This window comes from Fundulus heteroclitus, chromosome 1, assembly GCF_011125445.2.
Source record: "Fundulus heteroclitus isolate FHET01 chromosome 1, MU-UCD_Fhet_4.1, whole genome shotgun sequence".
NCBI lineage: Eukaryota > Metazoa > Chordata > Actinopteri > Cyprinodontiformes > Fundulidae > Fundulus > Fundulus heteroclitus.
In genome coordinates, this window is record NC_046361.1 from 31,106,140 (window position 1) to 31,133,346 (window position 27,207).

General features: G+C 41.8%; 1 protein-coding gene across 3 annotated transcripts in view; it reads right to left on the bottom strand.

Annotated features, from left to right (window-relative positions):
* Positions 1-1,480: 1,480 nt before the first annotated feature.
* The window catches only part of kdm5c (lysine (K)-specific demethylase 5C), a 31,715-nt gene continuing 5,988 nt past the window's right edge, over positions 1,481-27,207 (bottom strand). For 2 of the 3 annotated variants that reach the window (XM_012875490.3, XM_036140781.1), the window contains exons 7-29: positions 22,443-22,499; positions 19,174-19,297; positions 17,170-17,420; positions 16,881-17,039; positions 15,425-15,544; positions 15,179-15,337; positions 13,442-13,623; positions 13,166-13,328; positions 12,957-13,076; positions 12,659-12,853; positions 12,347-12,528; positions 11,344-11,468; positions 11,121-11,268; positions 10,949-11,039; positions 8,576-8,958; positions 8,335-8,473; positions 6,940-7,119; positions 5,878-6,006; positions 5,053-5,772; positions 4,324-4,366; positions 4,043-4,242; positions 2,609-2,800; positions 1,481-2,517 (exon numbers count right to left, since the gene is read on the bottom strand). In XM_012875490.3, the coding sequence (XP_012730944.2) occupies positions 2,509-2,517; positions 2,609-2,800; positions 4,043-4,242; positions 4,324-4,366; positions 5,053-5,772; positions 5,878-6,006; positions 6,940-7,119; positions 8,335-8,473; positions 8,576-8,958; positions 10,949-11,039; positions 11,121-11,268; positions 11,344-11,468; positions 12,347-12,528; positions 12,659-12,853; positions 12,957-13,076; positions 13,166-13,328; positions 13,442-13,623; positions 15,179-15,337; positions 15,425-15,544; positions 16,881-17,039; positions 17,170-17,420; positions 19,174-19,297; positions 22,443-22,499 (4,071 nt within the window). In that variant the 3' untranslated portion in view covers positions 1,481-2,508. The remainder of the gene's footprint in view (positions 2,518-2,608; positions 2,801-4,042; positions 4,243-4,323; positions 4,367-5,052; positions 5,773-5,877; positions 6,007-6,939; positions 7,120-8,334; positions 8,474-8,575; positions 8,959-10,948; positions 11,040-11,120; positions 11,269-11,343; positions 11,469-12,346; positions 12,529-12,658; positions 12,854-12,956; positions 13,077-13,165; positions 13,329-13,441; positions 13,624-15,178; positions 15,338-15,424; positions 15,545-16,880; positions 17,040-17,169; positions 17,421-19,173; positions 19,298-22,442; positions 22,500-27,207) is intronic. The other variant, XM_012875492.3, reaches the window with a different exon arrangement.

Sequence of the window (27,207 nt, forward strand, 5' to 3'; positions counted from 1 at the left end):
AGCGAGGAAGTGCAAGTAAGACGAATTTGCGGAATGGCCGACAGGATTTTAGAAGCGCCTTTGTCCCTAAAAATCAGACTTTTTGGCACGTTTTTGGTTTCTGTGACACTTTAAATGCATTGAACATTGAATACATTGTTCAATAAATTGAACTTAAATATATTTGGCTGATTTTGTTGATTGAATGACTTTGAGCATTAATTTGAAAGTAATAAATATCGATATTGGAGTCAAATCAGGCTGATCTATATATCGAGAATTATTTAGAATCGGCTTATCCTAGATGATATTGCCATTTAGATTTTTGAATGATGATTGGTAGTCTCCGATACACCCCCCTTCACCACCCAACCAGGCCTTAAGCTTCTCCACAACTTTATCCCTGACCCATCTCCTCCATTTCTTAGTCCTAATGATGCTGTGCGATTATTAAAGTTCTGTAAAACCTACAGCTGGACTTACGCCTATGTTAAATCACATTTAGGTGGACTCTCATTTACTAAATTCGGTGAACTCTGAAGACAGCAGGGTTTAGAGTAAAAGTGGCGTTTTAGGTTTTTATTTGACATCTTTTGGGGAAAACCTTGACCCCTTAAAAGTCATGCACTAAATTTGTTGCAGTTGCATAAAATGCCATTTACAGACACTGATATAAAGCGATAAATTGTAAATAAGGGGCATGAATACTTTTGCAAGGCACTGAGTTCTCTCCGTAAAGCTTTTACAGTTCTGTATTCCCACAGACCAGAAATGCACTGCAAAAACTGAACTGAAAATAAGTAAATCTTTCTTGAAATTAGTGTATTTATACTTTATTTGAGCTGGTAAATAAAATAATCTGCCAATGGAATAAGATTTTTGCACTTAAAATAGGAAGAACTCATCTCCATCACTTTATTTTAAGTGCATTATAGGTAATTATCTTATTTTAGGGGTCAAAATACTCATTCCATTGGCAGATAATCTTATTTACCTGCTCAAATCAAGGACAAATGCACTAATTTCGAGAAAATCTTACTTATTTTTAGTTCTGTTTTTGCAGTGTGAGGCTCTTTTTCAGGAATCAATGGACGCTCCAACCTGGAATAAGCAACCTCACAATGTCTGCTGCTGCTTCTGCTCTTTTCTGAAACCTGCTCCGGCTCTATGGAGTAACTTCTCTGTTGTACCCAGATAAATGCTGCTTTTACATTAGACTCATGCATGTTTGAAACGATGACCCCCCCCCCCCCCATACGCTTCAATATTGAAGGCTTTTACTCTAGTTGTGTACGTCTTTCTATGACTTTGCTAAAACCCAAGCATAAAAAAAAAAAGCACAAAAAAAACAAACATGCCGTAATTGTTTAATGTTGTGATGTGTCTGCAATTTTAAAGCTTTTATAAATAAATTCTGTGAACATGAAGACTGTGTCCATCCTTTGGCTTTCACCATTTCACCAGGAAATCGCGCCGCGGTTAGAAATAACAAGCCCAGACGTCCTAAACAACTCTAAACCTTTATTTTTTTTCCTAACAAGAGTGAAAAGAAACAAAGGCAACAGTAAAATGAGAAGTTTATACACAAACTTACGACAACTTTGTGTCCGCAATATCAACAATAATAATAATAATAATAATAATAATATAGTCATTTGAGCTCTTAAACAAAACTGTGACCAAGTGAATTACAGTGAAGTAACCTTAATTTGCAAAGTGAAAGTAATGAGAGGGTGGGTCAGACTGAGCAGAATACATCATGGAGTCAAAAGGATGGGATGCTGAAAACAAAGCATTGAGCAGAAGGTTAGGATGGAAAGGTAAAGCCAAGAGGTACATATATTCATTTTGGAAAAGTAGCACCAAAAACATTAATGCCTGTTTTTAAACACTTCCCAAAATTTACTCAGGGTTCTTGAAAACGCACGTCTGCTAGAAACAGCTTCAAACACAAGATTAAATACAAAAAAAAAAAAAAAAAAAAAAAGTGTAACCTCGGCGCCGCTAAGGTCTTCATGTACACCCAGCGGCGGGTTTCAGGCGCCGTTTAAATGAACCCCCCCGCCTTATCCAAGGTTAACGCGAGAGCTCATGGGACGTGACAACTGGCGCCGTTGGTCCTGAGCCCCAAGTGCCGTTTCACAGCGTGGGGGATACAAAGCTGACTGACGGGAGCGAGAAACCAAAGACGGCGCTCTAATGGCGAGTCTCACATGGGTCCAACAGTCTCTGGAGAGAAAAAAGTCCCGGTAAGAAAGTAGGTGAACAGCTGATAATGGGCGAGATACTGCAGAGTCATCGATGGGACAGTGGAGTGTAGAAGAAGAGTCATTTCTCCGTTAGTGTCTGAACACGTGAGTGAGGGATGGAAAACGGGGCGTCGGGCTGAACAGGAGGGTGGGGGGGGGGGGGGGGGGGGGATGCCCTGCATCTTTTTCTAGAACTTGACACTGTTTCTGGCACGGAAAAGTTCTGCTTCTCCAACGTCTTGGACAGATCCTTTTGAGCACAGCTCCCACGTCGGCTGCATCACAAAATCTGTACAAAAACAGTGTCATGATTACACTCTGGTCCGTTCTGAACGCGTTTACAGGCGTTTCTGAAGAGAGCGGGACGGCCGAAGCCTTACCTCTGGATGGATTTCAACATTTAAGTGAGGAGGCGGGTTGTTTTTGAGGGGGCAGGTTTTCTTTGACTGGGACACATCCAGAGGATTTTCTCCTGCCCCGTCCGCACTGCCGCCCCGGTGACCCTTCCTCTTCCTTTTGTCCTTGGGTCGTCCGCGGCTCGTCTTCGCCCCTCGCTGCTCTTCGAGCTCGATCTGAGAGGACAGAGACGGCAGAAATGGCCAAATAAGAACATTACGGCAAGACTGTTACATCCGTTACATCAGGGGTTCCCAAACTTATCGACCTGTGACGCCCAAAGTAACGGCGCCAAACACCGGCGACCCCCTTTGTGCAGGATTTTTTTTCCCCCTTTGGGAAATCTTGAGAATAAAATCATGAAATTGTGAGTTTTCTCCCTCTGTTTATTCTCATATGCCTAATATTATAACTTTATTCTCATAATACGCCCACAAATAAAGTATTATGGCCATTGTTGATGAAAGAAAATAAATTACTGGCCACAGAGGAGCACATTTTTCCCCCACAAAGAAAATGAAAAAAAAAAAAATTTGAGCTTAATTTCACACATTTGTGAGAAAAAACTTAAATGCTTTCCGACGTCAAACAGTCGTAAATCTGTGAGAAAAAAGAAATAATTTTTCACAATTAAAGGCTTAAATTTGCTAGAGTAAAACAAGTATCTCTCTGACATTGTAAAGTCAGACATTTTATCATCATTTGGACCGACCGTAAACATTTCATAAAAATGTTCATAAAACATCCGAAACAAAAAAATTATTTATTTTGAATAACGTTTAGCTTCATGTTAATCACATCTCTGCAGAGCTGCGTTTAAAGTTAGAATTTTCCTGATTACCTCAAAGACGAGTTAAAACACCAAAAATGTTGTTTTCTTTGTTAATCACAGGATTTCACTTCCAGCTTTCACTAACTTATATTAAATAATGACTAAGATATTTTCAAACACCATTAAATTGAAGAAAAACATAAATAATAAAAAAAAAAACCCCACTAATGTTCACCTAATGGATTTCAACATGTATTGTTCAGTAATTTCATTTATTTATTTATAGTTTTATAATAGGGGCTGATGATGGATTCTAAACTATTAATACCCGTTTTAAAGCCAAACCTAGTTCATTATACTCTTCTTCTAAGGCCTAAATGTGAGATTTATTACATAGAAAACCGTTTTAGGATGCCTTAAATTAAACCCAAACACTATCAGCAATTTCTATATGTGCTAATTTAATAAAAAATTATACTAAAGTTAAGCATTCACGACCAGATGCAAATGGGGGAATTGTCTCTTCATTTTTACTTTTAAGAAACCTGCAGCACATTTTACACTTAATTTAGTTGGTTTAGTTTAAAGCAAAGTTTAACAAATGAGTTTGTAAAGGTTGCACAGACTCAAAGTGCCTGAATCTTACCTGAATGAGTGTTTGCAGAGTTTCTTTGGGAGGCTCTGAGGCCGCCTGCAGGACTCGGTGGAGGGTGTAGGTCTGGTCCAGGGTGACCTCCAGCAGGTCTCCCTCCAGCTGCAGCGCCTCCAGCTGCTCCCTGGTGCTCGGGGAAAGCTTCACCACTCGGCCTTTCAGCAGCGGCAGCAGGGGCAGCAGAGACTCCACGCCTGAAACAGAGCAAGAGCTTTTTTCAGCAGGGTGCCGTCTGCAGCTCTCTGATCAGGCAGAGGGTCAGCGGCGCGTCTTACCGCTAACGCTCGACTTCTTGCTCACGCCGTTCTGACATCCAGCCTGCCAAAACGGGGAACACAGCAGATGTTTTAAAAAGGTTTGCCACATCCCTCTGGGTGAAGGACATGATGTTTTTTCTGAAGCTTGAGAAAATTAAATATACCCTTCGAGGGTCCACACAGAAGTTTTACCAAAAGTGGCAATGTTTTCTTTCCTATTTTTCAAATTTAGAAGTTTTGCCCAACTGAAGGTGCCTGCCATTGTATCTTGTTACTTTATGATTAGGGGTTTGCTTATCTGATGAATGACACATTAACATATCTTATTTTCCATCAGGTGAACTTTGAGCTGAGAGGGGGGGGGGGGGGGGGGGGGTGTTCCTTTTTATTTTTATTTTTTTTTTCTTGTTGTGAAAAAAAAAAAAAAAGGGGGGCTGAAACTGCTGTATTGTAACTTTGGAATTTATACTTTGGTGCGATGCTTCGTTAGTATTGTACTAACTGTATAGATCTGTGTGGGATCAAAGCGGGAGGCGCATCATGTATGTACATATATGTGAAGATATATTTTCATATGTATGCTTGTATGTATATATGTATATATATGGCTCTGTTTTGCTTTTTATTTCCTCTTTTTGCTCCAATAAAAATATATATAAAAAAAAAAAAAAAAAAAAAAAAGGTTTGCCACAAAGCTCCGGTTCTGTTGATGAACGTGGGATGGACGGCCGAACAACTAGAATTTACCTGAGATGCATCCGCTTCCTTTGTTTTCTTCTTGGGCGAGTTCTCCTCGGTTAAATCGATGACGCCGTCGTCGCCCTCTCCTCCCTCGGAGTCTGACAAAACAATAACCGGATTCCCGTCTGCGTCCTTCTCCTTCTCCTCCTCCTCTCGCTCGGCGAGCTCCTGCAGCTCCTGGAGCGCGCGCCGCAGCTCGGCCGTCTCCAGCGCCTCCTTGGCCCGGCCCTGCCACGTGATGGCCCGCTCCGTGAGGCACTGGAGAGCCTCGCCCTCCGGCAGACGCACGGGCAACCTCTGCAGGGCCACCAGCAGCGCCAGAATGGTGGCCAGGCGCGGGCGGCGCGACCGCTGACACCGCGGACACAGGAAGCGGGTGTCCCAGTCCCACCAGCAGAGACGGTTGCTCTGCGGCACGGAGGGCGGCAGCAGGGAGGGGAAGGAGACGCAGCCGCCGTGGAACCAGTCCTTGCACAGGTGGCAGCGGAGCTGAGGGGCCCGCGGGGGCCCGGCGCACACGCACACCGACTGGGGAGGGGGGGCGCGGTTTCCGTTCTCCTTCACAGAGTTCCCGCAGCGGTAGGGGGCGTCTGTGTCCATGGTCTCGTCCTGCCACCCGTTTTCCTTACAGCTCGCTCTGTTGAGTCCAGCTTTACACATGTTCACTTTCTGCAACCTCAGAAGCGCCTCCTTCTCCTGATGCTCGCCCTCCTTGAATGCCAGTACCTTTAAAAATAAAAAATAAAAAAAGGCAGAATCACACAAACGGCACGAAACATGAATCTACAGATTCATGGGGACCAACGATGAGAGCAGGATCGACATTCTTACGATAGCTGCAGGGTCCCTCAGCGCCTGAGCAGAGAGCCCCAAAGTGTTGGAATCAGAGTCGTCTGACGCGTCGTCCAGCGGCTCCATCTCAATCCGCCTCTCTCTCCTTTTCACACACGGACATAAGACCTGCAGCAGAGGAAAGACGTGTTTTCATCTGGGCCGCGTCACAGTTTAACGTTTACTGCAGTCTGAAAAAGATGCCTGCTGCCGGCCACGCCCCTTTGATTTCGTAATCGCAGAAACATGACCTGAAAACCCGGCAGATCTCCTCGTATAAAAGGCTCAAAGCAACGTGAAAGCTTGACTGGAGCTAACTCAGACGGCCAGATGACGAGGCCTTCAGCAGCTAACAGGACGGCTAAGATGAGAGCATTTAACCTCCGTTTGTCCAAAAACATGCTGGATTTGGACACATTGGCAGAAGTGATCATCTATCACTGCAAAAACGGAACTAAAAATAAGTAAAATCTTCTTACAATTAGTGTATCTGTCCTTGATTTGAGCAGGTAAATAAGATGATCTGCCAATAGAATAAGATTTGTGCACTTAAAATAGGAACAACTCATCTCCATCATCTTATTTCAAGTGCAGGATGTCTAATTATCTTAATTTAGGGGTAAACGTACTCATTCCATTGGCAAATGATCATATTTACCTGCTCAGATCAAGGACCAAAACACTATGTTTAAGAACATTTTGCTTACTTTTAGATCTGTTTTTGCAGTGTATAATCGCTGTTTTGCTAATGCTAGCAGCGCTAACCCTGCTAATAGACACTAAAGACCGCTCAACTCCATAAGTCTTTTTAGTTTTAAGCAGTGAGATCCCGTTTTCACAGCGACTGCTCTTAAAGCTGGCCTCTGCTTCTACCGTCAAAGAACATTTCTATGAAAAATTTAATGAGTGCTCAGACGTCTTCCTACAGCTCTCAGAGAGAGATCAAAAGCAAAACCAGCAGGACTCAGCTTCTTAAAAAAAACACAGATCATAAATCAGCCCCAAAAAAGCTGCTTGATGCATTTCTAGAAGAATCGATAAGCGAGTTTATTTCAGTCTTACCTCCAGTAGAGTGTGCTGACTGCTTTTCTTTAGGAAGGTCTTGGTGGCCTTGTCCCTCCAGGAGTGAGCGCTGGCCACCTGCAGCTCCAGCTGCCTCAGCTCCTCCATTAAGACCGGCAGATCCCGTCCGATCGCCACCAGGCCCTCCAGGTCGTCCAGACATGGGTAATGCTCCCCGTTCTACAACAGCACACGCCACCGTTTGGTTCATTAACTCACTTCTCCTGACTACATTAGGTGGGTTTAGACACAAAAAAATCTAAAAGTCCCATAAAAGACTCTGCTTTCCTCAATCTTAACAACCTAAAGACCATCAGGGGAGAACAAGAGCTGAATAAATGCCTAAATGTGTAATGTATCGCTCTTAGACGCGGTTCTGTAAAACTTCTAGCTTCCCCGTCTGTCGCTCTGCATCTCACACATTTTGGTTATTGGTTCCTAAATCTCATGCAAAAAACGTTAACCTTTAAAATTAACAAAACATAAGAGTTTCTGCTCTCCTATTCGGTATAAACTATTTCAAGTTGGTTTAACTAGAGTTCAACAGGTAAAAACAATCCATATTATTTTCCTGACATCATCCAAGGCGACATAAATTCCATCATCAGACAATTAAAAGCATTTTACCTCAAAAACACACTAAAGCCTGACAACAAGTAGGGCTGAACAATTAAATCGCATTTTCAATATAATCGTGATTTTAAAAAAAACGCAATTTCCAAATCGCAGAGGCCTGCAATTTTTGGCTATGTAACAATTAGGGAATTAGACACGTCCATTAGGTGTTGGTAAAATGTTTAAAGTGGGTTTGCCTCCACATGGAAGGGAAGACAGTTGCAGCAGTGAGATAATCTAATTGTATTACTTGTTTTAGAGTTTGTATAATCATACAAAACATTAAGTACAGGTCAATCAGTTTAATACATAGACTTGCTTGTTGGTTGGACTTTGCAGTTTATGTTCAACGAGGATTGATGTCCAATTAAATTAAAAGCTGTTCTCTTGAATAATATTCTGATCAATAGAAACATTAAAAGTTCTTGTTTTAAATAGTCCTTGTTTACAAACATCTTTATTTAGAGGCCATTTTTGTTGCTTGTGGTTAATGCGGAGAAAAGTCAAAATTGAAATTTTGGTTGAAATATATTGTAGGCAGAACGCAATCATTACTGCTCCGAGTTTAGATGCTGTGGGTCTTTTAGCAACTAATCCACATGGTGAGGAAACAAATTGATTTGTTGTTTGTATATATTTTAAAACACATGATAAATTAAACTGGAAAAAAATAAAACGCATTTAAACGCAATATTAAAAAGGTTAAAAAAATAAATAATCGCAATTAATTTCCAAAATCATCAGCCCTAACAACAAGGTTTTTTTGTTTTTTTTTCATACCTGCATTTCCTCCAGGTCGGTTACCCAGGCCCGAGCTCGCGTTAAGCAGCCCCGCAGAGCCTCAATGTTGGGAAGCTTGACGGGAATAAGCTGCGCCTCATTTACGATCGCCTCCAGGGTGGAGAGGGGATGCTTCTGCCTGGAGGAGTAACACCAAAGATCCTCTCAAGTCTTTTACGCCATAATCACAGCTGCCGTTTTCAGTGAGGGGGGGGGGGAATGTATGAGTAGATCTGGTTACCTTTGTTCCAGGCAGATCTGTGCTTTTTCCTCCCAGCGTTCGGCGATGGTGAGCAGCTCCTGGAGCTCAGCCATGGCCGTCTCCACGGAAACGCTCTGGGGCACGTTGCAGCCCGCCTCCATCAGGTTCCTCAGCACTTCCAGTGTTACTTCGTGCCTCGCCCCTCCTTCTGTGCCCAGCGTGCGCCTCACCTCTTCCAGCCAGTGGCCCTGTGCCTTCAGGCCCTGGAGTAAGTTACACTCTGGCACCACGACGGGCAGCTCGCCCCCCTGCTCCAGCAGACTCTGTAACTGCTCGGGAGCAGGAGACTCTTTCCTCCAGTCCTTGTTATCAACCAGAACTTGGGCCTTCTGTTGATAGTCCTCGACGGTCCGCAAAACCGCCTAGAAAAAAAAAAAATAAAATAATGAAGGAAGACTTTTCTATGCTGGTAAAGATTCTCAGTCATCCAGGTTACGGTCATTCCAAAAAAGTAATAAAAAAAAGGACTTTTTTCCGAAGTTTGAAGACGTTTCGCTTCCTTCCTAAATACTTCTGTTAGTCTATAAATCCCTAAATGGCTTAGCACCTAAATACATCACAGACTTGTTATCAGTGTATCAACCCTCCAGACCACTAAGGTCGTCTGGCTCCAGCCTACTCTGCATACCTAGAACCAGAACCAAACACGGAGAAGCAGCATTTAGTTCCTATGCTCCACTTATCTGAAACAAACTTCCAGAAAACTGTAAAAGTGCGGAAAGCCTGAGTTCCTTTAAATCAAGATTAAAAACACATCTGTTTAAAATTGCCTTTGACTGTTCTAGTTAAACAGTTTTACTGTTTTTAATGTTCTTTTTTTGTTACTACATTCTATCCCTACTTGCTTTTATTCTATTTTCTATCTACATTTTATTATTTTGCTATATCTTAATCATGTAAAGCACTTTGTATTGTCTTGTACTGAATTGTGCTATATAAATAAATTTGCCTTGCCTATCCAGAAAGCTTCTTCTCAATTGCCAACAATGACCTTAACGACTCCCCATTACTAAGTGGGTGGACCTGTTTCGGTTCAATTTGCATGTTATCTAAGCCATTACAAGGCCTTTGTTGGGCAGTGCTATAAAGCTTGCTACTCCACACTACTCCAGACATTTTGAATGGCGTACCGCGCACGTGACGTCACCATCTAAAGAGCAACGCCCCTTTTGCCGCTTTGGTAGGACAAACAGGTAGAGAACGCCCGTAGCCACCAGCCAACAGAAACAGCGAAATGACCGACTTTATAGCCGTTAAACTTTCACAAGACGATGTCCCAGGCGCACAGATTACTGGTCGAACTGTCGAAGAACACACCAACCTTCAGCTCAAACGATGGCTTGAGTGTCGAGGGCTTAAAAAGACCGGAAAACGGGCCGAGTTGATCGAACGTTCATGGCGTCGGCCATTTTTTTTCTGTTTATTATCACCGTCCAGGAATCGGTATATGTTGCCGATAGGTAGCTACAAAACAACTGTTTACATCTCAGAATCTTTCCCTTAAGAAATTCATGGCGAATTGTTTGTTTAATGTTTGTCTTATTTGAAATGTTTTTGAGTAGACCATCATGGTAGCAGGCGCTTCATTATTAACTTGTCGGCCTCCTATCATGCCTATCTGTCATCTGAAATTATGACAAAAACAAACAATCATGGTCAACTTAGGGACCTAAGCCAATATCGCGAGACAGGATAGACATGCAGGCATTACAAAAGCGTAACAAAGGATGGCTCGTTTCGTCGTGAGCTGTTCAACGTATGATCAGATTTAAGCTTCAATAGAACACCAAAAAAACTCTTACCTGTTCACTACTTGATGTCGCTGGAATTGGGTCTTCGGTTGGGCCCTTTCCTCCAACAAAATGCTAGCTAAATATGTACATGAATTTGGTAACTTTTTCTGGGTTGTACCCAGCGCACACATTTCTCCTTGGAATTAATGAAGAAAACATCCTTCATATGCGGCCGATCAGCGTACCTCGAGTCGCTGTTGCACGTTCCATAGCAATAATGTTTAAAAACCATGGTCTTAGATTTGGAAAAAGCAGTCGTTTTACCGAGTAAAACCTAGGCTAACGCACGTCTCTTTTACAGCGAAACAGCGACGGACTATGCAAGCTTGCCCTACCGCGTACCACGTGATATGACGTCTCGTGACGTCTCTAAAAATAGCTCGCTCGCGGTACGCCATTGAGAAAGCTTCCTGGATGGGAAGCGAAACGTCTTCAAACTTCAGAAAAAAAGTCCAGTTTTGTTTTTTTCAACTTTTTTGGAAGACCTTTCTACTTTTGGATATAAACCAAATCCTTTGTGGTGAGTACAGCATTGTTTATTACGTAACGCGTTTCTTACCTGCACTTCCTTTAAATGGTTCACCACACAGGGTAAGTTTTGCATTTTCTCAACCAAGGACTTCAGCTCAGCTAAAGTCATCCTGCTGTCACTGAAAGACAAAAAAGGTAAGAAGTTTAAGCATATATCTTCATAAAAATGACGTCATGGGTACGTTTGTGAGTCGTCTCACCCCGTCTTTGAACCAGTGAGGAGCTCCGCGCTCGTCTGTTGGCAGTACGCCATGTCTTTAAAAACATTGTTGAGTTTCCTGAGCAGCTCGTTGTCAGGAAACTTCTTCTCCGCCGCTTCGCTCTTCAGCTTCTCCAAGTCATCAATATCTGCACATCAGGATGAATTCAAAGCTGCCGTTAACACTGTTACACAGAGACTAATTATTTATGAGGATTTCTCACCTATTTTGTTTCCTTCTTCCTGCTCGAGCGCCTCTTTTACTCGGTTGGCCCAGGAGTCAAAGGACTCCGACCTGACCTTCAACCGATGGAGCATGGCTAACAACTCGTCCAGGGTGTATCTGTACCTGCAGATTGAAGACCGAGAACCTGAGTGACGACTCGATAGGAAAATTAGTCTCAGGATGTGAGAGATTAATTCTATGCTGCTGTGGCGTCTCCTTTTTAAAGGCATACTATGCAACATTTTTCAGTTAATTAATGTGTTCCATACCGTTTTGGATGATTAAATGAGTCATTTCAGGTCGAACAAAGGTTTTCTCGGCCGCCCTGGGGGTCTGTGGGGGAAATACCGTACTTGCAATTGCAAGAGCTCTCGGCCCGCACCCACAGGCTCAGAAGTCTCTGCAAGACCGCGAGAGTCGGTCTTGCTTTACGGCGAGAACTCCGTGTGTTTTTGCCCTGCTATTCACTATATGCACGCGCAAAAGCAACAACAAAGAACTGCGTGGTAATGTCAAATAAATATGCAAGCATATCGAGTTTTTTCTATTATTATTATTATTTTTTATTTTATTTTTTTTGAATGTTGGCGAAGCGGTAGCATGAGTTTGGAGAGGCGGCCGCCTCGCCAAGATAGCGCTGCGGGAAACCCTGATGTTCATACTTTCACTGTTAGTCATTGTTTGTACTGCCGTTTTTTTTACTTTTCGTTGCGTTCGCCTGTCTGCTAAGCTCAAAACAACCGTGCCTGGCTTGATGGAGAAACCAGAACAGCTGAGCATCTTTATGACAGTGCACTTTTACTTTCGCCCTCTGGGGGGAGCCTCGCTGGAAAATCAACCCCGGTTGCATAGTATACCTTTAAAAAAAAAAACAATCATCAACTTCATCTGTTCTGAATCTCCTTTCCTCATCGCTTATTGGTCGATGTTTTAAAACTAGCCTGTCGGGCACTAAAAATGCTTCAACCGAAAAGGAGGACGCGTGCAGACGGGGCGAGTACCTGAGGTAGAGCTTTTCTGTAGGGCAGATGCACAGATCCTGAGTGTGATAGAGACACACCAGCCGTTCAGGACAGTTGTAGCAGGCCAGAGCGGAGAGGAAGCACGTCGTCTTGCATTTGTCGCACTGTCGCTCGTCGTCAGGCAGCAGCTCGAACGCCTCTCGCTCCGCTTCCGTGATGCCCTGCGTGTGCACCAGAGACCATAAGCAGACCGCTCCTCGCAGCGGACGCCGCCGTCTACCTTTGCGTAAAAAAAAAAAAAAAAAAAAAACGGCCACAAAGAACCCCGGCCGACAAATTTCTGCGCCTCACCCTTTCCATCAGGCTCTTGCGCAGCTTTCTCTCCTCTTGGACAATGATGAACATCTCCCGATGCGTAGCCGCCGCCAGGTTGAGGTCCAGTTTCTCTGGGCACGCGGCCATTTTACAGGTGAGCTCCTCGTGAGAAAACACGCAGTACCGCCTCAGCCGGCGGTAATGCTCGATGCAGTGGCGCCCGGCGGGGAGCTGCGGACGGAGAGCAAAGGCCATTACTGCAGATCAACCCTTCAGCATCGTGTTTAACTTTAAAAAAAAAAAAAAAAAAAAGCCAAGGTTAGGGAAAACGTACCCAATCTGCGGTGCAGAAGTTAACTGCTTCAGCGAAGTTATATCCCTGATTGAAGCCGCTGTGGTAGGCTCTAGGAAAGGTGATCACAAACTCCCCGGCGCACTGGTTAGTGCGTACGACCTACGGTTTTGGAAACGGGAAGTTTTGATTAGAAGAGCCTCGCTACCTGTTCCTTCTCTGAACGGGCGTCGAGTCGATGCGGGACTGACCGGTACGCCATGAGCCATGAGGATGTTGGGGTTCATGATGGTGACGAGCTGGTGCAGGAGGTCGGGCTGGAACTCGAACAACTCTGGCGTCAGCTTCTTCATCACATCTTCCAGTTGCTCGGCCGCTGCAGAGGGAACCCCGTACCAGGTCTTAGGTTCACCCCTGGAGATGAAGAAGATGCGGGAGGACAGTTGAGACTCAAATTATCCTTAAAACGCCTTCGTAATTTGCGTTGATGATCAAGCCTGGACACAGAACCAGGCGTGATGATGTACCAGTGCAGGTAGTTGATGGAGTAGCTCCAGTGATCCTCGATGTGCCAGCAGAAAGTTGAAAACACCATGCCCACGTAAAGCCACGGCACCTTCATCCCAGAGATGTCGCCGTTAATATGGCAAAGGAGCGACTGCTCCAGAACAGGCATCACGTTTAGGTTCCAGCCAGAACGAGCATATTCCTGTCCATCAGAAGCACAACGAGGGGGGGAAAAAAATGGTGGGGTCACTTTAAATGAGCATGTCGTAAATCCTAGCTGTATCTGAGCAAATCACACTAAAAATAACGTTCATTATATGGTAATATTATAAAACATGATTTAATATTTTCATCTACATTTACCAATATGTTAGTGACAAACTCAGGTTTTGCTTTTGGTCAGTTAAGGAGGAGACTCAAACCCTACCTCAGCCGCTCTGCAGCTTCTGAATGCTAAAGTGTTTAGATGTTTAACTCAAAACGAATCAATATTTGGTTCATGGTGAGTTTTTTATATTACAATTTAACCTTGAATGATTAAATTGTACTCCATCGAACTCATGTGCAAAAGACTGTGACCAAAATGCTTCCAGAGGAGACAAGGCTGTACGTTCGGCTGCTGAAGACGAAGATTTTTAAAGAACTCCTCGACTCCGGCAGTAATTTGTAGAGTAGCTCCAGTGATAAGGGATTTTTTACTTTTTTAATGATCCATATAAGAAGGATTCTTTTAATATAAATGTATACGTATTAGATTTTCTAAACATACAAGATATCTTACAAGATTAAAAAGCAATTGATCAAAAGTTTAATTATAAAAGTTGTTCGATACCCAATCAGCTTCACGCTAAACTGACATGACTGCTGCAGTTAGGGAAGCTAGAGCTCTTACATCAAATATTTTGCATGTACCATATTTTTTGGACCATAAGGCGCACCGGATCATAAGGCTTATTAAATATTATTCCCAAATGTGTAATATCACACCGCCCCTTCACGTACACAGCTCTCTCCTGAGAGGGAGAGCTTTGCGTCTCTGTCAGGAGGACAGAGTAGCTGGACTACGCTGTCCTGTTTCTAACATAAGGCCGAAATTAAAGTAACGTTCGGACAGAATTTACTTGGTTTATTGTTGCTAGTGTGTACGCCGGGCGCGAACTGCCTTACATGAATGCACTTCTAGTTTTGACATTACAATCAGGCAGTCTTGTAGACAGCTCAGGGGTCCTATCAGGTAGTGACACGGTGTACCGTAATGCTCCTAATATCCTTTGCTTACCAAAGTTGTACTTAAACATTTTAACAGGTTTTTGAGCGCAATGTACCACATAAAATCGGTCTGTAAGCACAATGATAATTATTTATTTTTATATATATATATATATATATATATATATATATATATATATATATATATATATATATATATATATATATATATATATATATATATATATATATATATATATATATATATATATATATATATATATATATAGCGCTCCATCAATTTTTTGAGAAAATCTAAGGATTTTCATGTAAGTGCGTCTTTTGGTCGGAAAAATACGGTAATCAAGAGTCGTGTATATATTAACTTTAGGCCAACAGAAACTATGCTTCTATTAATATATTTACATGAGCACTAAACAATTATGACCAACTTAACATGTTAAGATGTATATTCATAATCCCGAAACTAACATTAACTTTTATTTTATAAAAAACAACTGATAACCAAGAGGAAACAACGAGCATACCTCTTCTTCTTTGGTGAGCGTCTTTTTCCCGTTATTCATTGGGAAGCCACTCCCAAAGTCTTTGGAGTGTATGTCTGCTCCATACTCGACGGTCACGTCTTCTTCAATACTGCTGACTAACCTCCAGAACTCTCTTTCCACGAGCTCAGTAGGAACCATCTGCACGCAACAACAGGGTTGGACACTTAGTCCGCCTCTACTTACCACCTCCTGTTGTCTAGCAAAGTTATTTCTAGGCAAACTCACATGGACAGGCATGTTGAAGTAATCCGCTTTGAAAGTGTCGGCCATTTCTCCAAAGCTCTGCAACGTGTACTCTCTGGTTGCTTGTTCAAAGCCGAATGCTTCTGACGGCTTCTTGCACTCCTGAGCAAAAAGAGAAGAGGCTAAAGTGTGAGTAAAACTGCAATCGCCCTGGTGGTCGCAGTTTTTGGGGGGAGGAGCTAAAATAAACCAACCAGGGTCTAAAATTAACACTCGCCAGTCGCCAAATGTGAGTAAATTTCCCGTTTGGCGAGTGAATTTCAGAGGGCTAGCTGCCACATGGCGAGTAAATGTTTGTACCAAATAAATTAAAAGTAACATAAAAATAACAAAAGCCATCTGGGCTGCGGATGATCTGTTCACAGCTCTGTCCATCCAGAGCTCAGTCTAGACCCGCCTTCTACGGAGCTGGTTCAACTTCTTTCACATTCAGAACCAGTCATGGCTGAACGCTGGATCAGAAAACAGTTCTGCTAACCAGATGCAGTCTAAAACGGCAATTAGTCTGTTTATAAGTTTCGTTCTTATCTATTCTGCATTTTTTTTAACTACGTGCGCTGTGTTTTTGTGCTTCACCACTCTTACTGCGCCCCCCTACCCCCGCCCTCTCGGAGCCAGGTGCTTTTATCAGCGGCCAGCCTTCAAAATGTGAATCACTACGTTTAATGTCATTCCACTCATACCAAAATGTCCCAATTAAAATCAATAGGAGAGTCAGTAGCTGTATTTCATGCCGTTTTGTTTTTAACAACACAGAACCAGCGGCGCTTCGGTGGGCGTGGTTCCTTGCACTTGAATTCAGGTGCGCAAAGTTACGTTACATGTAATTTAGGTGCAGACTTTTAAGGGTCATTTTAAGGAACTTAAAACATCAGGGGCTTTAGCTCAGACCCATTTTTCCTTCTCTCCCCTCTAAAAGGAGCCCTTTACAGTCTTCATTTATGCGTTTTCCCCACTGTTTATCCCTTGCACGCAGAACACCAGGGTAAAATCCAGCAGCAGGATCATGCGTAGAGACGCAGCGCGAACCCCTGCGTGCTTTAACTGTTGCAGCTGAGGGAAAAATGTTGGACCGTATAGGCTTGATGAAACTCTGCCTCATTCACAAATAAGACCAACATGGATAGAATAATGATAATCTGTAGTGTTTTTTTATTGCCTGGACGTGAATCTGATAATTCATATTGTGTCTTTTGTAATCAACTACAATATTTTATAATCAAAGTCAGGAAACAAATATTTCTCTTTTAGGGTCCAGTCAGCCACACCCCAGAAAATTAACATAATCTCACTCTTAATTTTTATAAAAGTTGAGGTCTGGTCAGGATTAATATTTTGGCCGGTAAAAAAAATATGCCTGACCGGTTGATTTTTACATCTACCGGCCAACTTGGTCGGTGAATCAGGAAGTTAATTTCGGACACTGAGACCAACTTACTTCAGCCACACACTTGGGGCACTTCCACTTGGTTTTGGGAGTGTCGGTGAGGGGGGGCAGGAGACAGTACGTGTGATAGTTCTCATCACAGCTGTCGCACTGGAGGAGCTTCTCGTCGTCATCTCCCCGCCCACACATCCGACAGATAAAAGAATCCACCTTTGGACGCCAGAAAACAAGAACATTTTCATTTTGAGCTCGTTAGATGAACCAATCAGAACAAGTGAAGCGTGCACTTCCTGTTCCTGCACTTCCTGTTTGACCCAAATGCACCAATTGCTCAACTTACACACTGCGGGTTGTTGATGTTTCGCCTGAGCCTCATCGTCATCTTGGACCCGTCGTCCTCTTCGTCTTCCTCCTTTACTTCTTCCTTCTTGACCTCTGTCTTTACTGTAACAGTGTGGGGAGGAAGCTGAGCGTTGGATGAACCCCCGTCGGTTTGCTTCTCTTCATGCTCCAGTGGCTCAGATTTGACGGGAGCGTCACCAGACACAGAGACGGTGGTGTCCTTGATGGTAACAGTCTGCGGCAGCTCGTCTAAAAGGAGAGGAGCGAAGGCTTCAGCGTTAGATTTGGCCAGAAGGTGCAGCGTTTCAATCATGGCAGAACGTCAATGCACCCGCTGAAATTATTTGAATCACTGCAAAAAAGGATCTAAAAATCCTAAAAATCTAAAAATAAGTAAAATGTTCTTAAAGTTAGTGTATTTATCCTTGATTTGAGCAGGTAAATAAGATTATCTGCCAATGGAATGAGTGTTTTGACCCCTAAAATAAGATAATTAGACATCCTGCACTTGAAATAAGATGGAGATGGATTGTTCCTATTTTAAGTGCAAAAATCTTATTCCATTGGCAAATCATCTTATATACCTGCTCAAATCAAGGACAAATACACTCATTTTAAGAACATTTATCTTATTTTTAGTTCCGTTTTTGCAGTGAATCACTTGAGTGAACGGATTATTGTAATTTGAAGGCGTTTAAACTGTTGGCTCTGTCTATTAGGGCTGGACAACATGACCTACAAACATTATAAAATTAAAGAAATATTCGGGGTTTATTGTGCAAAATAATTACTTAAACTTTTTAAAATCGACTCTTAACCCCTACACCAATGTTCAGTCTATTACCATCAGGCACAATATATCGTCAGAGCAATATTAAAACTCTGCTTGCCACTAAAATGTTTGACCATAGTGACGGACTTTAAGTGCCCTTTATGCAAACGTCTAATTTAGATATAATTTACCGTGATGAAAAAGCTCAGGGAGAGCGATCATCGCCGCAATAATTTAATGTCAAAATGTCATTTTGTCCTAAAAATCATACAGACTGAGTTAAAAGCTATAATTCATAACTCATATGTCCTTCCAACTGCATCATCCTTGCAAAAAATCTAAATCAAAAGCAAACCATAAAGTTAATCATAATTTTTTTTGTGGAGAACAAACAACAAACTGATAAATGGTGATGACTGATTGGAAGGAAATGTGATCAAGCACCAAACAGGAGAAGAAGAAGAAGAAGAAAAAGTGACAAAACGGCTGACAAAATATGAGCGAGAACGTCCGAGTCGAGCATTGAAAGTCTGCGACACACTAACGGTCACTGACCAGTAATTTAAAGTGAAAACTGTTCAAATCAAACAGAATTTGATTCTTCTTCTTGTCGTTTAATTATTTAGGATAAAAAACAACCCAACGTGTCCAGGACCTTTTTTTTTTTTTTTTTTTTTTTTTTTTTTTTTTATTATTGTATTCATGAATATTGTCGTAGAAATAGTCAGTTCTCGCATTGTGAAGCAGAGTAAGATGTTTTACACAACGGAAAAGTCTTTGTTGACAGCATTTAACTTTCAAAAAGCTCAACTTCGGATGAGTTTGTCTGTCATTAACGTCCTTGTACTAAACTCTGCTCAACCTTTTCAGCTAAACACCAGAAGCACGCTCCGTTTTTAAAATAATCAACCATGCTGTAAATTTCACAACACCTGAGAAAGTCGATGGTGATGATCTGATGCTTTGTTTATTCTCCAGGATGACTCAGCAGAAAAGGTCCTGCTGGTTTAGATCTATTTAGATACTTTGATCTAGAGCCGTTTGTCCATCAACTACTAGTTACAGCAAACTTAAATCAAAAGGTAATTGGACTTTCACTCAGTTCTTTCTAAAAAACGGTTCGTCACCTACAATAGATGTCAAAGGCTCCTCAGGGTTAGGTTGGGTTTAGGCTCTCCAACGGAGCATCTCACTTTAAACATGACTGAAAGGACATTAAACACCACTAGCCTTTTTTCTTGAAGCCTTTGTCCCTTGCTACCAGTCCAAGTCCCATCATCTTTGGCCCTGCACCATAGATCTGCAGTTTCTTTAGCTCAGGGTTCTTCTCTATGTCTTCCTCTGTAGGTTCGGGCTGCGAATAAAAAAAAAAAAAGAAAAGAAAGGACATCGTTTCATTATAAAGTCACAGATGGACAAATGCTACTCCACCAAGCACACAAGCAAAGCAACAGCCGAGTGATGACCGAGTGCAGAACAAACTAAACTGAAGGACATAATAATGCATCACAAGAAAGGATTAGGGGTTGAAAGTAGGGAAATGTTGACCTATATCACGGTGACAGCTAAAAAGGGATAAGACCACCCATCACCAGAAAAACACAGCCACCAGCAGATGCAACCACGGTCACCATGAAGAAGATACTTTAAACATCCATCATAGCCTTGTGTCCTGTGTTAGTGTCTAAATTTAGTCAAAACACACTAAAGGAAAGAAATTTCAGCAGATTTAGGCTTTTATGTGATTAACAGGTTTTAGAACGTGTCTGTTAGAAGATCAAAGTTATAAAACATGCATGTACCAAATATTTTCTACCCTTTCCTTAAAGAAAGAAAACCCACAGCAATAAACCTAAACTTTTTCAAATAAGAAAATACTTATAAATATGATATAAAAGTTAATATTACAAGCTTTCATTGCTTGCAATTTTGATTACGTTGCAACTAGTTTTCATAGAAGAATCTAACTTTGAACAACAACAGTTTGACCAGAGGAAGGGACTTCTGAGCTGCTTTTATTCAAGCAGGGATTTCCTCTGATTGACTCTAATCTGCACTTTGTTATGGGGGATTAATGGTATTTTAAAGAAGGCTCAGCAAATTGTTTAGTCATCAGAACTGATTCAAGTTTAAATCTGAAGATAGGTACACAAAAAAAAAAAAAATGTTAAAAGCAGCCTAATGGAAAACTCACATTGAAGTTAAAGCTCTACTTTGCTTGCAGTTAACAGTGCTAACCACGTTAATGGCAAATATAAGATGGAAAGGACAATTTAACTCCACAATTATTTTGTTTTTGATCCAAACCAAGACTGCAAACATGTTTTATGGCGACCGGTGTGACATCACCTCTATTATAAATACCTAATGAGTGCTCACAGCAGAAACGCTGAAACCCATTTAAAAGCTGTGAGTTACACCACTTACAATCAGAATCTGTTCAAATTGGCATCGGTACATAAAAGGCTTTACAAAAGCGGAGATCAGAAATCTCCCTCAAAACTCTGATTGGTGCATCTCTAGTCTTCCACTTATCCGAGATCAGGTCACGGGGGGCAGGAGGTCCAGGGGACAAACCCTGACATCCCTCTCCCCAGCGACATCCTCCTGCTCTCTCTGGGGGACCCGGACGGGATATATAGTCCCTCCGGAGAGTTCTGGGTCTTCCTTGGGATTTTCCTCCCAGTGGGATGTACCAGGAGGTACTCAGGGGCCATCCTGATCAGATACCCAAACCTCCGCAACTGGCTCTTTTCGATGCAGAGAAGCAGCAGCTCTACTTTGAGCTCCTCACCCTATCTCTGAGGCCGAGCCCAGCCCCCCCTCTCCAGAGGAAGCTGATCTCGGCTGCTTGTATCTCGGATCTCATTCTTTCGGTCACGCTCCACACATCATGACCATAGGTGAGAGTCGGAACATAGACGGTAAATCGAGAGCTTAGCCTCTTGGCTCAGCTCTTTCTTCACCACCACAGACTGAAGCAGCGCCCACATTACCGCAGATGCAGCCCCAAACAAACCTGACTCCGCCAGATGGATTTGCTCCGCGTTTCCATCCATAAACCTTTCGTTGAAGTAATTTTGGGAAGGGGGGAAAATACTGGTTAGCTGATTGGCCTATGTTGGTGATAGACGGGCCAAATAAACCAATCAGATCAACGAAGCATATGACGTACTAACAGAGCGACGACGAAAACACAACCACAAGCTCTTGCCGAAACCAGTCGGGAGAAGAGCAAAAACATCTTTTCCTCTTAGAAAACCCTCCAGAGAAGTGTTTTGCTCTTCTTTCAGTGAAGAAATACTCTGTAATTTTGATAGCCATGCTAACGCTAGTTTCATCGGCTGAAGCCGCCATGTTCTTTAGACTGAACTGTCGTGCTTCTCGTTGCGTCACACCTCAACCCGCCTCAAAGCCAACGCTGATTGGAAGTTCGTTTGGTGAACTGCTCCAAATTTTCTTTAACGGAAAGTAGCCAGACTGATCTGCGAGTGAAACCTTGAAAGCTCGGGAGATCAGGATGGTCTCACGAAGCTAGCCCCAAACTGCCTTTATTCATGAAGCTCTAACCGTCCTTCCTCAATCTTTGCTTCGTACTCTCCACTAAGGGAAAATTAGAGCATTTTTAGCCACCCAATCATTGTAAATGAAACACCAAAAAGCAGATGAAACATTTTATGACGCAGGACCATCGCAGAAGATTGCCGGCTTCAACCAACCAGCCAACCCAGGAGAGGCCGAGAGAGCAACGATAGTTAAATAAGTCCTGAACATTAATTATTTGACTATTTTTAGTCACAAATGGCACATCGTATTTAATCAAAAGATTTTTAATAGGTCTAAGTAAGTGCACTCAAATGAGAACGCATGCAGCCAAGCTGTTAGCCTTCGGAGTGATTACAGAGCACGCCAAATCAAAGGAAGCGGAGAAAATTAGGACACGGACAGCTCAGCAAGTACGCATTGAAAGGCAAGCAGCAGGAAAGAGAAAATATGGGTGAAAGAACAAAACATGTAAAAAAAAATAAAAATACCCTGGAGGAGTTCACTTGTCAAAAGCTTGTTTTATAAGCATACAGGTTTATCTTGACAAAAGGATACCGGATCAGCTGCTAACGTCAAAAACAGGGCAAACATAAAAAAAATAAAAATAAAAAAAACCCTGAAAGGACCACAATATACCCTCACACTATAAAACCCATAATAGAGTAGAAACAGCCCAGGTGAATCTGACAACAACTGAAGCAATAATTTAATAATTATTGCTTTTGCAACTGGTTGTCCTTAAAGAGGCAGCGCAGCCTTGGGGACAGCATAGCAGTGTGATCGCATGTTAATGAAAATGTTTTAGTATTTCCAGAAAAACAAGAAAGAAAAATAAAAAAATAAAAAAGTAGTGAGACAGACAACTTTATACGAGGTGTGGTGGTTAGGGGACAGCAAAGAGGAGGAGGAGGGGGGGGGGCGGAAAGTGAGCTCTTATGCTCAAGGGGCAGTACCGCAGAGATGAGTTGAGAGCCAGTGGTGAGAGGATGGGGGGCCAGATCCTCTGGACCCTGCAAGGGAAGACAACAACAGCAACAATAAACTAAGACAAGGAAAATGGAAAGTGGTTGGGAATAAAGTCTGAAAAGATGAGCCAGAACAAAAACATCTCTGAACATCTGCACATTATATTCCTTTAACATAATGTTCTGGAGAGAGTTGCCTCATTTAAAGTCTTTTTTTTTTTTTTTTTGTCTGTTCCATTTGCAGTCTTGGCAGATAAAACATGTTTCAAGATCGCAGAAGATCGGCTTTTGTTTGCCAAGATAGGATTAGCTGTCCCGAATATCAATTTCATACCATTTGAGGCAATTGAATATCTCTTCAAGGCAGCGATTTTAAAATTTGCTGCCAAAAATACTAAGAGGCGAATAAGCAGCTGCGTCCGCATATTTTTTAAATGAGGCAGCTTTTAAGACAAAAAATCTTATTTTGTGCATTCTCTCAGTTATGCTACTAAATGCTTACAACTTGTTAATGCACACTTCAAGTTAAAACAATATGGCAGGATCAAAAAGTAATCTAGAAGTTTATGCAAACTAATGTGCTGCATCCAGCCCTTTAAACCTGTTCAGTCCAGCTGACATTTTTTTTATTTAACTGATTTCTTGGCAAAGAAAAAAAAAATGAATAAACTAGGTTTAGGGTCAGGACAAAGACCCAATTTAAGAGATGTCAACTTGTATGGAGAGATTTTAATCACACACCATCAGCTCTCTGATGACAGCTAGATAAACAGTGACATATCTTAATTTTGCCTTGTCACAATATTAAGGCCTCTGCAATCCCGGTGTATCAACATGGCTACGGATCAGTGGGAAAATTATCTTAGGGTTAAGGAAAACTTCCCTGAACTAGAAAGGGGGAGACAACTTTAAAATGAAACTAAGGATGCAATAGAGGCGCATTTAAATAATTTCAATTTATCAAAAATTTAAATTCAACTTCATCAAATGTTAATGCATTTAAGTGATTCAATTCAAAAAGATAAACTCATATGGATTCATTTCAAACATACACTGCAAAAAGGGAACTGAAAGTAAGTAAAATTGTCTTGAAATTTGTGCATTTTTCCTTGATTTGAGCAGGTAAATAAGACTAAGACACCTATTTCAAGTGCAGGATATCTAATTATCTTATTTTAGGGGTAAAAATACTCATCCCATTGGCAAATAGTCTTATTTAGCTGCTCAAATCAAAGAAAAATACACTAATTTCTAGAAAATTGTACTTTTATTTCCTTTTTGTAGTGTAGGGACATATTCAGCACATATTTCATGTAATTTACATGATTATGGCTCCTTTTGCATCAAATCCAAAGCGTGGCATGGAGGTGACCAGCCTGCGACCCTGCATAGGTGTTCTCTGGTTGCTGGTTAGAACAGCCTCCAGCTGGACTCCACTGCTCCCTCTGCTGTCCTGCATCTTCCTCTTGACAAAACCTCTACAGAGTTAGGTTCAGGTCACTTTGCTGGCAAATGCAGCACATCGATACTATGGTAAATAAAGCTAGGGTCGCCGATTTTCCCATTAGTTTCCCCAAGTCTTTTTTTTATTAACTGCACATGTGCAAGACTGTCTTACCTCCTCTTCTGCTCCTCAGGGGGATCGTGTGAAAAAAAAAACCTCCCCAATCTACTCTGGTCTTATTCCTTTCTAATGATGCCTTCCTCTTCTACTCAAACTTTTACACGGTTCGCTTCATGCGACTCTCAGCCATTTTCAAAGTATACAGTGAGAGCAGTGGAGCTACAATGAATGGCTAACAGCTAAGCTAACCGCTAAGCTAACCGGATACATAAACACTAGAAGTGCCAGCAAGTGGAAACTAACAAGGAATGAGCACGCACACTGGCGTTACGTGAGCGTGTCAGAATGACTGGGATGTGGGACAACCAATAGATAGGGTGATAACCCTGGAACTTGAGGGAGAGAGAAGGTGAGAACAAAAACAAAACTATGACTTTGGTCACCTTTGGTGCGAAAAGCAGTGATTGGTCAGTTTTTACTGGCCTGCAGCTCCCACAGAGATTGATTTGGTAACCTCCTTTGTTTGAATACATAATGTATTGACTACGTTCATGGCGGAAGTATAATAAAAAGTGTTTCTGAACAGGATTACCAACTATAGCTTTAAAGCAGGAAGTGGTACTTTTGGCACTGCGGGTAGAAGCCACGACCAGCTGCAAAATGAAACCGACTTCTACCTAAAACTTGGCATCAGAGGGAAGCATGAAGTGCTTTTAACTTTTTCTGGTAAACGGCAGCACTGACTTTGGCCTTCATAAAACCCAGTGGACCAGCACCTGCAAATGACAAGGCTCCCCAAATCACCACAGAATGAGGGCGCTCCAAGCTGGACTTCAAGCCACATGGATTCTTTTTTTGCCTCTATATTCAGAATCTGGGACCTTGATTTCTAAACTTTCATCTATCTTATCTTATCTGAAAAGACTTTGGACCACTAAGCAACATTTTCTCCCCAGTCCCGGTAACAAGGTCGTAGCCCCAGGGTATCCCTGTGCACATTTTCCTACCACATTTTTTCCTTCCACTCAACTTTCCGTCAATATGCTTGGAAATAACCCCCTGTTCATCCAGCTTCATTAGAAATAACCTTTTGTCATTGCTAAGGCGCAACAGCTACTATGACAGTCAAGGCAGCAAGTCTTGTCTGTTGACTCTTTGGTGTTAATTTCCATAACAATCGTTAAAATGAACTAAAACAAAACCAAAAGTCTTGATATACTTTGAATAAATCCATATGAGTTTGACTTTTTGATGTTTAGTTATTTAAATAACATTTTGATTATGTTCTTATTTCTTGCGTGGGCCGTTGTATTGCAGAGACAATTGTGTCTAAATCCAGGCTATCTATGCTAAACAAAATGGCTGCAACACACAACTGAGAGCAGAATTCCTCCGTGTGTGAAAAAGTCTGGATATCATCACAACTATGAATATTTTGTGTTCAAGCTCAACCAGATGTATTGATTTTTACCTAGAGTGCAAAACCCATGGACATTGTTTTTTTTGGGGGGGTGGTTTTTTCATATTGCATATCTTATTTTTAATTCAGTATGCCTAAAATACAAAGAGTGAAAAAAATAAAATTGTCATTGGCGTAAATGGAAAGGATTTCATCCAATGGGCGAGAATTAGTATGCATGTAACAAAAAGAAATGTAACAACCAGATGTATTGTCAAACAAAGGCTATTCGTAATAGAAATCATAGATTAAAACTGATTTTCACATCATACAGCTTGTAAAATAACCATCTTACTTTGGTGAAAAAGCATCAAAAGAAAAAAAGCATGAGAATGCAAGCGCAGAACTAAATACCCCAGGAGCACAAAGCAGAATTAAGCACAGCGACATGACAGGATGGAAAGCAAGCAAGCAAGCTGGAATGCGCTCCGAGTGCACTGTAACATTTCCTGGACACAACCATGCATCTGCTGCTGCTGCACCGTTTGCTGCTAAAGACTGAATTACAGCAATCATCGCAGCCCACACTGTCTGAGTTGTAGGAAATGTACCTGATGTGCAGAATGTTGCCTTTTACTTCCTAAAGCTGCATCATTTATTTATCTGGGTGATGATCAACCATCCAGTGATGGGTTAAAAAGCTACAAGAGGCCTTTATGTTTACAGCTAATAAAACCAAAGAGCAAGTACAGTATTCAATATTGTGGTGTAAAGTTGTATTGGAAAAAAAGTTGATCAAAATAGCAGTTTTAATCCCCAACTTACTCCGTCAGTAAGATATACATTAAAGCTTTAAATTTGCCTATTTTTAAAGAGTTGGGCTAAAGGGCCAACACTTACATAGGGACCAAGCTGATCATTGGAAAACCAGATAGATATCAAGAGCTGAGCTATTTTTTCCCACCCGTGCTCTTGTTTGTGGTGTTTTTCTGTAAAATCTTAATACATTTACTGATGATAAAAACCAAGAAGAAAAAGGAGACAACGGTTAAAAAGGGTTTAAGTGAGTCTAGTAAGATTTGTTTAATCAGGAATCGTCGTCGGACCTCTCCCGATTCCACCTCTAACCAGGTCGGGAACAACTTGAAAGCCAATTGGTGTTACGATGAGCTGCAGACATACTCATTTAAAATCATGATAAAAATGATCAGCTTACACACACACGCACAAAAAAAAAAAAAAAAAAAACACCTGTGATTTCCTTCCTCAGATGGGATAAATCAACATAATGCCACAACATGTGCTGTCCATGTTGACACAAATACTTTACCTGAGCTGCACACATGGACAGCATGCTTGGCATTGTGCTACACTGAGACCCCGGGCTTCACGAACAGCACATCCACTCCGCCATCATGCAACACGAAGGCATGAGTGGCTTTAGTGGCCGATGTAACAGCGTGATCAATTCTGATGAAGCAAACAAGCTGAAGTCATGACTGTTTTCGTTTATGAAGCTTCGTAATGGATGTTCATTCACAGGAGGTTCCACTATTAAGACCTGTTTTTTTTTTTCTGGCAGACCATCGACCTGGCAGCACAAACCTTAACATATTTTACCAGAATTTTATGTGATAGACTGGGAATAATAATTGATAAAAGTGAAGCAGAAGGAAAATTACATGTTTTTGTCTTGTTTTTTTTTTTTTTTTTTTTTTTACAGAAGTCTGAAAAGAGGGGTGTGGATTTGTAATTACCCCTCTGCAGCCAATCTTTTGTAGACCCACGCT